The 12,847-nt window shown below is 49.6% G+C and overlaps 1 protein-coding gene and 1 long non-coding RNA gene across 2 annotated transcripts; one reads left to right on the top strand and one right to left on the bottom strand.

Moving 5' to 3' along the window:
- Window positions 1-325: 325 nt before the first annotated feature.
- On the bottom strand, window positions 326-3,353 carry KLHDC9 (kelch domain containing 9). Its single transcript, XM_084782501.1, has 4 exons — window positions 2,090-3,353; window positions 1,680-1,839; window positions 1,390-1,588; window positions 326-604 (listed from the first exon to the last, which is right to left on the bottom strand). The coding sequence occupies exons 1-4, from the start codon at window positions 2,611-2,613 to the stop codon at window positions 438-440; spliced, it is 1,050 nt and encodes a 349-aa protein (XP_084638627.1). The 5' UTR covers window positions 2,614-3,353; the 3' UTR covers window positions 326-437.
- Window positions 3,354-7,950: 4,597 nt separating this feature from the next.
- Window positions 7,951-10,905, top strand: LOC311597998. Its single transcript, XR_014779427.1, has 4 exons — window positions 7,951-8,397; window positions 8,483-8,605; window positions 8,806-8,902; window positions 9,714-10,905. It is a non-coding gene; the product is annotated as an uncharacterized lncRNA (long non-coding RNA).
- Window positions 10,906-12,847: the final 1,942 nt, after the last annotated feature.

The following is a 12,847-nucleotide window of genomic DNA, read 5'->3' as shown; positions in this document are numbered from 1 at the left end:
GCTGTAGCCTGGAACTTTCTCTCGTTTAGGGCTACATTGAGGGCAAAGATAGCGCACAGCTGAGCATGGTGGCACGCATGCCTTTACTTTTAGTGCTTGGGAGACAACAGGAGGCAGATGTCTGAGTTATAGGCCAGCCTGGTCTGCAGAGTAGGTTCAGACCCTGTCTCACACAAACAACAAAAATGGGATATAATTTATGGCTTTTGTTTCTACCCGGTTAATGGCTCAGATTATCAGAAAGGACCATGTTTTGGCCTTTCCCTTGTAAATAAAGATATCTGCTCATTTAGTGCTCTTCTAAAGAGGATTCGGAGACAAAATGTTGACTCTCAGATGGAAATTTAATAAGCATTTGAAGTAGGGCAGTAGCTCTGATGAGAATGCTTTGTGGGCCTCCACAACACAGGCTTGGCCGTGTGCCTTTCTGCCAGTCTTCAGATGAGGAGCTCAAGGATGCAAACCTGTGGGCTAGCTGTCCTGCCGTCCTCACCAAGACCCCCGAGCAGGTAAAGCTGGTCATTCCAAAGGCAAGTGCGATGGCCCATGCGCTTCAGTCCACGGTCTGCACAGGGAAAGTGGAACCACAGAGGCGGAGACTTGCCTGTCAGGTGCAGAGCAGAGGAGCTTGTTGAGCCAGGGGTCCTTTGTCTCTGCTTCAGCACCAGTGAAGCGCGCCTCTTACTCTCATTTGATCTTTTGGCCTTTTCAACTGTTTTATGTTCTGTTTATGTTATGATTTACTTTGTTTTGTTTTTGAAACAGGGCCTTACTCTGTCTCCCTGGCTAGTCTCAAACACTCTAGACTGGCTGCCTCTGCCTCCCAAGTGCTGGATTAAAGGTGTGAACCACTATGCTTGGCTCTGGTTTTTTGTCTTCTGTTTCGGTAAACAAAGTTTCTCTGTGTAGCCCTGGCTGACTTGGAACTGCCTCAGACTCACAGAGATCCTCTGCCCTTCCCAAGAGCTGGGATTAAATATGCGCACCACTATGTGTGGCTGTGGCCCTATTTAAAATTATGTATATATATTAGGTGAGGTCTTACAGTGCGTTCATTATATAGACCGGGCTGGCAGAGATCCTACGGGCTGTGCTGGGTTATCTTTCTCGTCCTCTATTGCATTTCTTTAACTTTTTAAAAAATTATTATTTTTAAAGACAGGGTGTCCTAGAACTAGGTATGTAGACCAGGCTGGCTTTGAACTCAGGTATACCTGCCTCTACCTCCTGAGTACTGGAATTAAAGGTGTGCACAACCACACCGCCCTGCATTTCTTTAACTCTTCTCAACTATTTTTTCCTTCTTTCTGCCCCACCACTCTTTTTGTAGTTTTCAGGTTCTCATCTCTTTCCCTCCTCCCTCCCTTCAAACATGAGTTTGGCTCTCACGTGTATCATAGATGTAGAGGTCATTGCAGATCGTGTCTCTAGCCCTGGTCAGAGTCTCTCCACCAAACAGTACAGCGAAGGGTCCCACCACTGAACAGGAATGGTGCCGCAGGCTCTGGGGTCCCTGCTGCAGCCCCTGCCCGCTGCTCACAAGCCTTGCGAGCTGTTCCGTTAAACGAGGGGCAGCAAGTGGCTGCTCCTTTGGGGAGAGAAGAAAGGGAGGGGACCGTCAGAAGGTTTGCCCGTCGCAGTTTTAGTCCCTTTCCACGTTAAACTGCGACCAGCTATACCTTAATTTTCCCGTGGCTCCATTGCCCTGCCACCTCTGGTTCAACTGAGGTGCAGCCCCCAAAGAGCAGTAGCCGATACCCCGGGTGGGGTCCAGGAGTTGGCAGCAGGGCAGCACAGTGACCTGATCTTGAGGCCGTGTGGCAGCCTTCTTCCTTGTAGCTGTTGGTATACAGAAATACAGGCCTGAGTTTGATTTTCTGAAAAGACTCGGGTGTTGAGCCGCTTTGCCAGGGTGCCCTTGTGAAAGAATCAGGCTCGGGGGGCACATAGAGTTAAGCCGAAAGAAACAAACAATTTCCAAGCTGAAAGGTGCTACGCTGAGGACAGGGAGAAATTACCAGTAATTTTGCTAGGTTTTATCTTTCTAGAGTATAGAGAAAACGAACGTTTGGGGCAGAGGTTGCAGTACCAGTAAGTTCGGGTGCTGTGGTCCAACTTTAACGTGTAGATGCTTCCGTAGCGTCGCTGAGTGCGGATACCACCCTCCCTGCCTGACACCCGCAGCTCTCGATCCGAGAGGCGAGTGCAGGTGTGACTGCTGAGGCCAACAGGAGGGCAGCTGTCGGGGTTCGCAGTCCATACCTCCCACACTCCACTCTCAGTGTCCAGCGCGGTCACCGTGGCTAAGCGACGTGAACCGTCCCAGCCACCCACCACGCACAGCCAACGTCCTCCCACCAGTGCCGCGTCGTGGTGACTGCGAAGGAGACCGCCCCGGGCTGGCAGTCGCAATGCTTGGCCCCCAGCTGGGTCGAAGACCACCGTATCGCTGCTGGGCATTCTTGCACCCCCTTCTAGGAGACCCCCTACCAGATAGAACCGTCCCTGCAGTTCCGTGCATGAATGGAAGGCACGAGCCAGAAGCACGTCCCGCGCCACTGGCCTCCAGGTCCATGCGGACCTCACTCGACCGGGGGACTCCACCCCAGCCATGAGTCCAGCGGGGGGGAGGGGAAGCAGTTCGGTCGCTTCGGGCAGCGCCCCTTCAACGTGAGGCCCAACACTTCTCCAAGCATGGGCTAGCTTCCCTTCCAAGACCACCAGCCCAGGTCATCACTCTAGCCACCTCGTCTCCCCACCGCTGTCGCCTAGCAACTATTGCAGGGACTGCAGTGCGGCCGCTGCAAAGCGCAGGTCGCAAAGCGCTTGTTACCTTGGAAACAGGAGACCTGGTTAGCTACCGCGATCTTACAGTGATGTCGTCAGGGCAACGAGATGTGGGGAAGTCAGTAGATAATCTTAAAGACTTGCGCTCAAAAAGGCTGGAAGCTGACAGTTACTTAGAAGAAGCCGCTAACAGCAAACTAGCCTGTGATTATGACATTTGAGGCAGGTGGTGGTGGTGTGTGGAGACTGTCTTTTTCTTAATTTTTTGCAGCAGGTTTTCCAACTCGGAATTTTCTCTTGGAATGAGGTAGGAAGGAAAACGTCACAAGTCAGAAATTGAAGGAATGGACGTGGACTAAGTGGCTTCGCATTCAGAGATTTGAGTAGACTTCCTCCTATACGTTCCCATTTTCGTAAGGGGCTGTTAGTGGTAAAGTCCTGAAAGGTAGTGATTGGGTGGAAGAGGCCTCTCTGCTCTGGCCACTAGAGGGCAGTAGAGTCCAGTCTCAGAGAAGTTACCGGAGAGAAAGGTGGTGGTGGGAAAGGAGACAGAGTGGAGGAAGAGATGAGTTAGAGTGTGACGAGGTTGAGAAAAAATAGGTTAGGGCATACCTTGAACAGTATCTCACTATTTAGTCCTAGGAAGAATAATTATTTCATCTTGCCTCATTAGATTCATAGGACACACGGGAACGGAGGCCCTGTGGAACTCAGAATTAAGGGCCTGGAGTTTCTCCTGATAAGATCCTGGGCGGAAGCTGCCCAGCCTTAGAAAGTGGGTGGGGTAAGATGGGGAGGGCGAAGCCGACTCCTGCCCCTCCCTGCTGTCTTCCTTGTAGTCAAGCCCAGTTCCTGAAGGCCTTAGCCGTCCCCACGAGACCCAGTGTAGAATGCAGAGGCCCAGATCAGACCGGTTTCAGTTGTAGGAGGAAATAGATTTCTACTCGTCGTAACTCAGCTGGGGTGGAGTAGAGGCTGGATCTGTGTCTCCCAGGCTGGGCTTTGAGCGTGAAGGATGGCTATGACGTTGGCCTTTGGTGTCAAAACATGAACTTGCTCCCCATTAGCTTGAGAAATCCAAACTGAGTGCCCAAGGCTTCGGTGGGAACGGTGTGGCTCAGCGGAGCAGGCTCCTGATCCCCGTTCAGACGTTGAGAGAACACTACGTGAGGAGGGTATGCACAGAAGGCGTAGATAGAGACTACATGACCACCAGGGCCCATTGCTTTTGTCTCTGTCCTTTCCTTCCTTGTTCAGAGTTTGTGGTATTGAGGATTGAGCCTCGGATGCTGGCAACACTCTACCACTGTGCTGTATCTCCCATCCATTTTTTTTTAAAACTGAGTTCCGGTCTTGATAAGTTACCCAGGGTGGCCTTGAACTCATTTTGTAGCCTAGGCAGTCTTTGCCTCAGCCTCCTGAGTAGCTAAGATAACAGGCCTGCCTCCACCTGTATGTTAAGCTGAGATTCCAAAATAGCTTTGTGTCTTTGTCCATCCAATGACCTTTTCCTGTGTCTGGCAGGTAAGAGCCTCGGTTTTCCAAGGTTATGGTAAAACTCTTCTAAAATAAATACCTGAGGCTGGGGAGTGGAGGAGATAGCTCAGGGATGTAAGCCACAAATCCTCGTGCCATCCCTAGGACCCACATGAAAATATCTGACAAAGCTAGAGGTGGTGGATTCCTGGGGCTTGGTGGCCAGCCACTCTACTCCAGGTCAGTGAGAGGCCCTGTCTCAAAATACTAAGTGCACAGCATCGGAGAAACCATACTTGAGACTGTCCTCTGGCTCCCACATGCACACACCTGCACGTGTGAACATGAATACACACCACCTTTGATTGCAGCACTTGGGACACTGATGCAGGAAGATGGCTACCCAGAACTAAACCAACCATCCTAACTTTAAAAGTTAAATAATAAGCTGGGCGTGGTGGCGCCCGCCTTTAATGCCAGCACTCTGGAGGCAGAGGCAGGTGGATTGCTGTGAGTTCGAGGCCAGCCTGGTCTACAAAGCGAGTCCAGAACGGCCAAGGCTACACAGAGAAACCCTGTCTCAAAAAAACAACAAACGGACAGTTAAATAATAGGGGCTGGATAGATAGCTCATAAGTTAAGAGCACTAACTGTTCTTCCAAAGGTCATGAGTTCAATTCCCAGCAACCACATGGTGGCTCACAACCATGCGGGCAGAATAAATAATAAATGAGTAAATTTTTTGAAAAAAGTTAAATAATAACCTCAACAAAAACAAAGGCCTAGCCGGGCGTGGTGGCGCACGCCTTTAATCCCAGCACTCGGGAGGCAGAGGCAGGCGAATTGCTGTGAGTTCGAGGCCAGCCTGGTCTACAAAGTGAGTGTAGGACAGCCAAGGCTACACAGAGAAACCCTGTCTCGGAAAAAAAAAACCAACCAAACAAAAACAAAACAAAACAAAACAAAACAAAAAACAAAGGCCTGCCCCCACCCCCACCCCCAGTTCTTGTGTCTGTCGCTAAATGCTAATCTTTAAGGTTTCCCATTGACTCACTTCCCATCAACTAAACATGGATCTGATACCCTCTGGATTAGACAAGGTGCTGACTAGAGGGGCTGAGATCATTTTGCTTAATTCTTATTGGCCTGCTACCCATTTTACCCATCTTCGGCTGAGCTGCCAGTCTTGTTTTCTGCCTCTTCTTTTGAGAAATAGTCCCTCCCCATCCCAGGGTCCTTTCCAGTTTCTCTCAGCTTTGTTTCTTGTTCTTCTAGTTGAACTCTAATGCTGTGCGTCCTTTGAGTCTTACCTGGATGTGTAACCTGAGCCTCACAAGCTGTATCCACTTCAGCTCTGTACCCCTCATTTCTACCCAGTAATGACCCTAGCCCCAAGAGAGGGGCTGCCCAGGACTCCCACTGCTCCCAGTTATTTTGAACTAAGTCTCTATCTTGGAGGAAGCAGGAAAGAAGCGGGAAGAGGGAAGGCTGGCAGGAGGAAGTGGGCACAAGCCAGCTGATCTGCATTCGTGTGACATATGCTTTCTGCCTTGACTTAAATCTTCACATGTTCTTTATCTTCCCCCTGACTTAGCCCCATGCTCTTTTCTTTTCAAGATTTATTATGTATACAATGTTCTGCCTGCATGTGTGCTGCCCGCCAGAAGAGGGCACCAGATCTCATCATAGATGGTTATGCGCTACCATGTGGTTGTTGGGAATTGAACTCAGGACCTCCGGAAGAGTAGGCAGTGCTCTTAACCTCTGAGCCATCTCCCCCATGATCTTTTCTCTTTTGAGACTGGGCACTGCTAAGTACCCCAGGCAGACCTTGAGCTCACAACATTCTTTATTAGCCTAACTGCTAGGATACAACAGGCACGTGCCACCATACCTGGCTTTCTGACCCTGGAATCGTTCCCCATCCTCAGTACTGTTCAGTGCATACAGCAAGACAACACTTAGACCAGCGAGTCTCTGTCACACTCTCAAGCCTTCCACAGTGCCCTCCTGTATCCTCCGTGCTGCCTCATCTGTCAGGCCTGCTCTCTGCCTCTCTATTGTCTCCGACCTGTCTATATTTTCCTATATTTTCTAGCCACTTGACTTGGCATGGCCCTGTGCTCTCTGACACCAATTTTGACTCCGCTCTTTGCTAGAGAACATAGACAAAAGAGATTAAAGGAATGGCCAGGAAATCAGGAGAGCTCCTTTGGCTGGACATGAGCTGCAAAGTATCTGATAGAAGCGGGAGGGTAATGGTGGTGCATGCCTTTAGTTTCAGCACTTGGGAGGCAGAGGCAGGCAGATCTCTGACTGTGAGACCAGACTGGTCTATAGGATGGCCAGGGCATAGGGAAACCCTGTCTCAAAGAGAGAGGGGGGGGGGGTAGGGAGAAACCAATGTCTAGTAGGATAGTATCATTAGTCATTGAGGATGAGAACTGAGAGCAAACAGTATGGGAATTAAGAGGTCCCAGTGGTGGGCAGTAGGCATCCAGACATTTCTCGTAATGGCTTTCTCTTGTTCAGATTTTTTATCTCTGGATTTCCTCTCTAGGAGCTGGTAAGATGGCTCAGTAGGTAGAGGTGCTGGCTACTAAGCCTGATGACCTGAGTTTGAGTCCCCAGCCCCACATGGTGGAAGGAGAGAACTGACTTCTGCCAACTTGTCCTCTGACCTCCACTTGAGGGACATTGTATGCACATCCCTACCCCCAACATTCCTCACAATGCATAAATGTAATTTCTGTTCTTTAGGGATTAATTGTCTATCATCTTTTGCTTTTGCTATTGGTGGTACTGGTTGGTTTTTTTGTTTTGTTTTATTTTTTCTTTTTTTTTTGAGGCAGGGGTTCTCATGTAGCTCTGGCTGTCCTGAAACCCCCCTTTGTAAGCCAGGCTGGCCTCTGATGCACAGCGATCCACCTGCTTCTGCCTCCCAAGTACTAGCATTAAAGATGTGTGCCAGCTGGGCGTGGTGGTACACATCTTTAATCCCAGCACTCAGGAGGCAGAGGCAGGTGGATTGCTGTGAGTTCGAGGCCAGCCTGGTCTACAGAGCGAGTCCAGGACAGTCAAGGCTACACAGAGAGACCCTGTCTCAAAAAACCAAAAATACAAAACAAAACAAAAAACAAATAAAGATGTGTGCCGCTGTGCCTGGCTATCTTTTGCTTTTAAAAAATTATTTTGGATGTTGGGGGGGGCAGGGGGCTGGCAAGGTGGCTCATCTGATCAAGAGGCTTGCTGATAAACCTGATCGCTGAGTTCAATCCCTGGGACACACATGGAGGGGGAAAGAGGTGGGGGAGGGGCGGGCGGATTCTTCAAAGTTGCCCTCTGGTGTGGGTACTCAGAGGTTAAGAGAACTGCCTGCTCTTCCAGAGGTCCTGAGTTCAATTCCACATGGTGGCTCACAACCATCTATATATAATGAGATCTGGTACCCTCTTCTGGACTGCAGCCATACAAGCAGGCAAAACACTATATACTTACTAAATAAATAAATCTTTAAAAAAAAAAAAGTTGTCTACTGACGTCTTCTCTACACACACACCGTGACAAGACACACACTCTCTATTTCTTAAATAATTTAGAAAAGTATTATTATTATTATTTTGTTTTTGTTTTTTGAGATAAGGTTTCTCCGTATAACAGCCCTGGCTGTCCTGGACTCACTTTGTTGTCCAGGCTGGCTTTGAACTCACAGAGATCCACCTGCCTCTACCTCCCGAGTGCTGGGATTAAAGGCCAGAATTGCCCAATGAAAAGGTTCCCATATAGAATACAGGCACTCCAGAAGATTTCCCTCCACTGAAAAATCCGCCTCAGCTCCCATGTGTCCCAGGTCACAGCACTTGCTTACTTTCTTATTCCTCCCAGGGTAGCTTTTATTCTGCTGTTTGTGTCTGTCTGTTTTCACTTGGTTTCCTTTTAGGGTTTGCCCTTTCTGCCTTAGGGAGCCACCACCCGACTTATCCAGGAATGGCTAGACATCTTCCCTTCAACTGCATCTTAGGACTACACCAGAGTGTGGAACCCCTTGGCACAATCATAAGGCCTGGACCACAGATGAGGACCTGTGAACACCCTACAGGACTTTCCCAGCCATTTCCCCCAGAGAAGACCTGAGTGAGTGTAAGCCTAGCTGCAGGGAGGGTAAAGCTGGCAAGGTAGGTTGGATGCCAGTCCTTGTTCCTCTGCCCTTTGCGTATAGCTCCTAGACCGAGGTTCTTGACCTGGCTATTACCGGAGGAAGTGGATATTCCTGATTCCTAACCCTTTTACACTTAAGCTGCTTCTACATCCGAAGGAGAAACCAACTCAGGAAGACTTCAAGGTAAAGCTGGACAGCAGGATAGACTCACCTGGGGGCTGTCTCCACATACAGGTGGGCTCCCTGGGAGGAGCGGGGACAGGGAGGACACAGCCCCGAGTCCATTTTGCCCCCCCCCCAATAAATCCTCAGGCTCCCCTCTTACCTTTGCTCTTGCTTTCTTAACCCCGCTACATCGTCTGCTACCTGTTGTCACCACTCAGAAGATCGGTTTGCACAAGAGTTCCTATGCTCAGCCCGTGCCAGCTGGGGCCTAAATCAACAGCCTTCTAAAACTGTCAGGCCATCCATAAACACAGGGTAAAATAATAAAGGCTTTTGTCTCTTAACCCACGTTCTAGCCACTGAGCTTGCGGAAGTGTGTTTATAGAGGCTGAGGGCGAGCAAAGAGGAGGGGCTCTGCCGTTCAACTGGGTCTGTTGAGAAGCAGGACCCAAATGTGCCTTGTGTTTAGCCCTGTCGCTTCCTTGGCGGCTTACTTACTCCAGCTTTGGAACCCTTGAGGAGCCACCAGGCCCAGCTTCCCTGAGCTCAAAGGGATGTTGTTAGGCAACCAGGAAACGTGGTTGTCATTAGAAGATGGGCTGGGTATTGAGACTGCATGATTGGCAGATAAGAAACAGCACAGCACACAGCAACGTTTAGGTGGACTATCTTGGAAATCAAGATGCCACCATCCCAATATTGGGCATGGTGAGGTTTTAGGGTGGGGGATGAGGCATGGGGGGGGGGGGAAGGCATTTTTCAGTGTAAGAAGGGCTTCTGGAGACCCTGTGCTATGTATGGGGGAATTTCTCTCCACATCTGCACAAGTGGAGAGGTGTCCTGTGGAGGAAGAGCAGTGAACACAAGGCTAACCTGCTGCAGCCTCAGTCTGGGGGAGGGGAGGGGGGGAGGGGGAGGGGGAGGGGATAGAGTCAAGTCCAATTATCAGTAACCGTCTACCGCGCCAGCCACAGCTTTCTGTGCAAACTCCAGAGGAAGCAGGAGGATGAATGCGCGAGGAACAGCTTATCAAAGCCATGCAAAACGGAGCGTCAACATTTCTTCCACACCCAAGCTTCTAACTAGTTGCATTCTGACTTATTTTTTTCTCCCTCCTCTCTCTCAGTGCCAGAGTCTCCTTCAAGCCTGTTCTCCGACTTGGACTCTTGCTGCAGACAAACAGAATATCGCTCACTACGGGAGAGCTCGTATTTACTCCTCCTACCCTAGGGCCATTCTCCTGGCACCCCACCCCGTCCCTTCCCACTTTGACCCACTCCCTTCCTCCCTTGATCACTCAATCTGACCCTCACTCTCACTCTTCTTCCCCCACACCACTCCACCCAGCCTTGTCCCTCCCTGACTCACTTCAGGTCCCATTGTCACAAACAAAAAATTTCAGCATAACCCTCTCCAACCGGTTTGGCTTAGGTGTGCAGCCTTCCACGGGGATTGAGACCAGTTTAAGTGAGTGCCTGGACACACGCAGAGGATACCCACGTGGGTCTGGACAGAGGCAGGAGCACGTATATTAGCAACACTTACTCAGAGACACACAAAGGAAACACGTGATGGGGAAATCTAATTTGCTGCCAATGTATATGTGTCTGTCTTCTCCTGACTGAGGGGCCCATGAGGGCAGAGATCATGTGTCGTATGTCTCTGCCACCTCCCTTGAGTCTGACGCAGTGATTTTCATTAAATGTCGGTTGAGTGGATGTGCATTTGCAGGCACGTACAATGATGCTACACAGACTGATGCACGTGCTCAGGATGCCATCCATCGTGGCTTGAATTGTTCCCGTTCTTAGAGCCCAGAGTGTAGGTGGGAGTTGGGCAGGGGAGGCATGACAGGAATGGGGCGCCAATAGAGAAGAAAGAGTTGCACTCTGAAATGTAGACATTGGTCTGGGAAGGCTCACATAAACATTATCTTCATAGAGCCCCTGACCGGAAATCTGGCTTCCCCCGAAATTCATTCCAGAAGAGAATAGAAAAGGCCAGAGCATACAGCATATTCTTCAGGAGTATGGTTCCTGTGAGACATCACAGGACTGAGGGAAGTAGGGAATAAGGAGGGACTTGAATATAAATATTTGTTAGGTGAGGAAAGAGAGAGTCCTACCGCAAAGGCGTAGGCGGCTGCCTTACTCTCTGTGGCTGGTGACACTTGCAGCCCCCATTTTTTAAGGTTGTTTACTAACTATATCCATGAAGATGTGGGTGTGTTTGTCACCTTAACACCACCTCAGAGAAGTTCTGTTTCCCTTCAGTGTTCAGTTGGGGTGAGTGAGTTGGGAGATGTTGTGGCTGGTCACACTTTGAGAAGAAGGGTACATTATGAATGGACAAGCCACAGCAGCCTGGGTACTCAGCTTGTGATCTAGCTGCTTTCCCCTCCCCCCCCCTCTGCCTCAGTTTCTCCGGTGACTTCCTGTACCTAGAGGGATGAGTCCGTGGGAAGGAAAGAGCTCCTCTGAGAGCATGTGATAGGATCCAAGGTGTGATAATTATAATTATAACACAGGATGCTCCCCCTCCCATCCCCCCTGGCCCTACCCCACCCCTGCCACGCTGGATCTCAAAGCAGCATCGGGGTGGGGCTGTTCCCCTGGCATAGGTGGGGACCTGAGTCCTGAAGAGGGGAAGGGGTTTGCCAAGGTGGAGGTGGAGAGAAATTAAGAAGTTTTGGCATCCTGCCTGACTCTGCCTCTGACCTGCAGGAAATAGCCCTTGAGGGAGAGGTCACTATCATAATCACTCCTGAAAGGTGGGATCTGGTGACCTGTCTACTCTAAGGGCAGTGTTAGAGTCCAGATTACACCCCCAGGTCACTTACAGTCATCTGAGAACTCTGCTGGCCTTACCTCACCACCTTCTCAGTACTGACATTCGTTTGCTCAGAAATGCAGGGCTTCATTAAAAAAATGCACTTAGTTCCCATTAAGGGTTGCAAACTGCCTTGGCATGCTTGACTGGACACGATTATAAAACAAGCCCAACTCTCAAGGACTTCACAGAGGCCATCTGTCATCCTTTCCCTCAGCCTAACATGTTCACTGAACCTCTGCCATACAACAGGCCTCAATCAATGGCTCTTGCATTAAAGCTTACAATTTAGTTATGGAGATAAGATGAGCACAAATTATGAGCACGCAAGCTATAATAAAGAGACCGGCAGAAGCTGAGGAAGAAGAAAAGAGAAAGATTTATGTCGAGTGGGAGGCGCTGGGAAGGCTTCGTGGGAGATGCAGCATTTGAGGTCAGTTTTGAGAGATGAGTAAGGGGTCTGAGGAAGTGACTGAGTGGCAGAGAGCCTGTGTGCACAAAGCCCTGCTCCTAAGCCTCCACCTAAAAAAAACCAACCAAACAACAAACAACCTGAACAGGTAGAGTCGGGGGAAGTAGTGATGGAAAATATTCTGTTGATTACTTGCCTATATGTATTGATACTTATTCTTCCTTTCTCTCCGTTCTGGACATGAGACCTATGTAACCTGTATATTTTCTTTCCCTGGCGTGTCTCCATATTTATTTATGTGTCTTTTTACCTTTATCATTCTTGCCAGGCAGTGCTTTTAATCCCAGCATTTAGGAGGCAGAGGCAGGTGCATCTCTGAGTTCGAGGCCAGCCTGGTCTACAGAGCGAATTCTGGGATAGCTAAGGCTACACAGAGAAATCCTGTCTTGGAAAAAAAAAAACAGCAACAACAACAAAAAAATATTGTTCTGTTGTTTGAGGTGAGCTTCACATAGCCCGGGATAGCCTAAAATTCTATGTAGCGAAAGCTGTCCAAGAAATCTTGATCCTTCTGCCATCACCTCCCAAGTGCTGGGACCACAGGTGTGCACCAGCATGTCTGGTTTTTACCTGTCTTTGAAATTCCAGTTTGCCAGAGATCTTGCCTCTCTCTTTCAGGGGCTTAAAATCTGCCCCTTCTTCTGGCTCTCCAGCTGTCACTTGGTGAATACTTCCGTTCACCCAAATTGGAAATATGCAGTCAGGTGAGGATACGTGTTATGGGAGTACTGGGGTAGAGGAAAATCATTTATCATCCTGGCAAAGTCCAGATGTGCTGCCCTCTCCCTGATCATGAGGGGGGCGGGGCAGGGGGGGGAGCGCCAGAGAATCCTTCTTTTAAAACTCCTGGTCAGGTGTCAAGTTGTGGAGAGAAGGTTCTGAGAGGAAACCAGGAATCCACAGGGCTAATTCTCTGGTCAGTCAATCCACCTCTCCCATGCAGGGAACAGGCCAGAGAA

The sequence above is a fragment of the Acomys minous genome, assembly GCF_964271855.1.
Source record: "Acomys minous genome assembly, chromosome: 1".
In the NCBI taxonomy this organism is placed as follows: domain Eukaryota; kingdom Metazoa; phylum Chordata; class Mammalia; order Rodentia; family Muridae; genus Acomys; species Acomys minous.
Note: the sequence above shows the minus strand (reverse complement) of the source record. Positions and strands in the feature narration are given on the sequence as shown.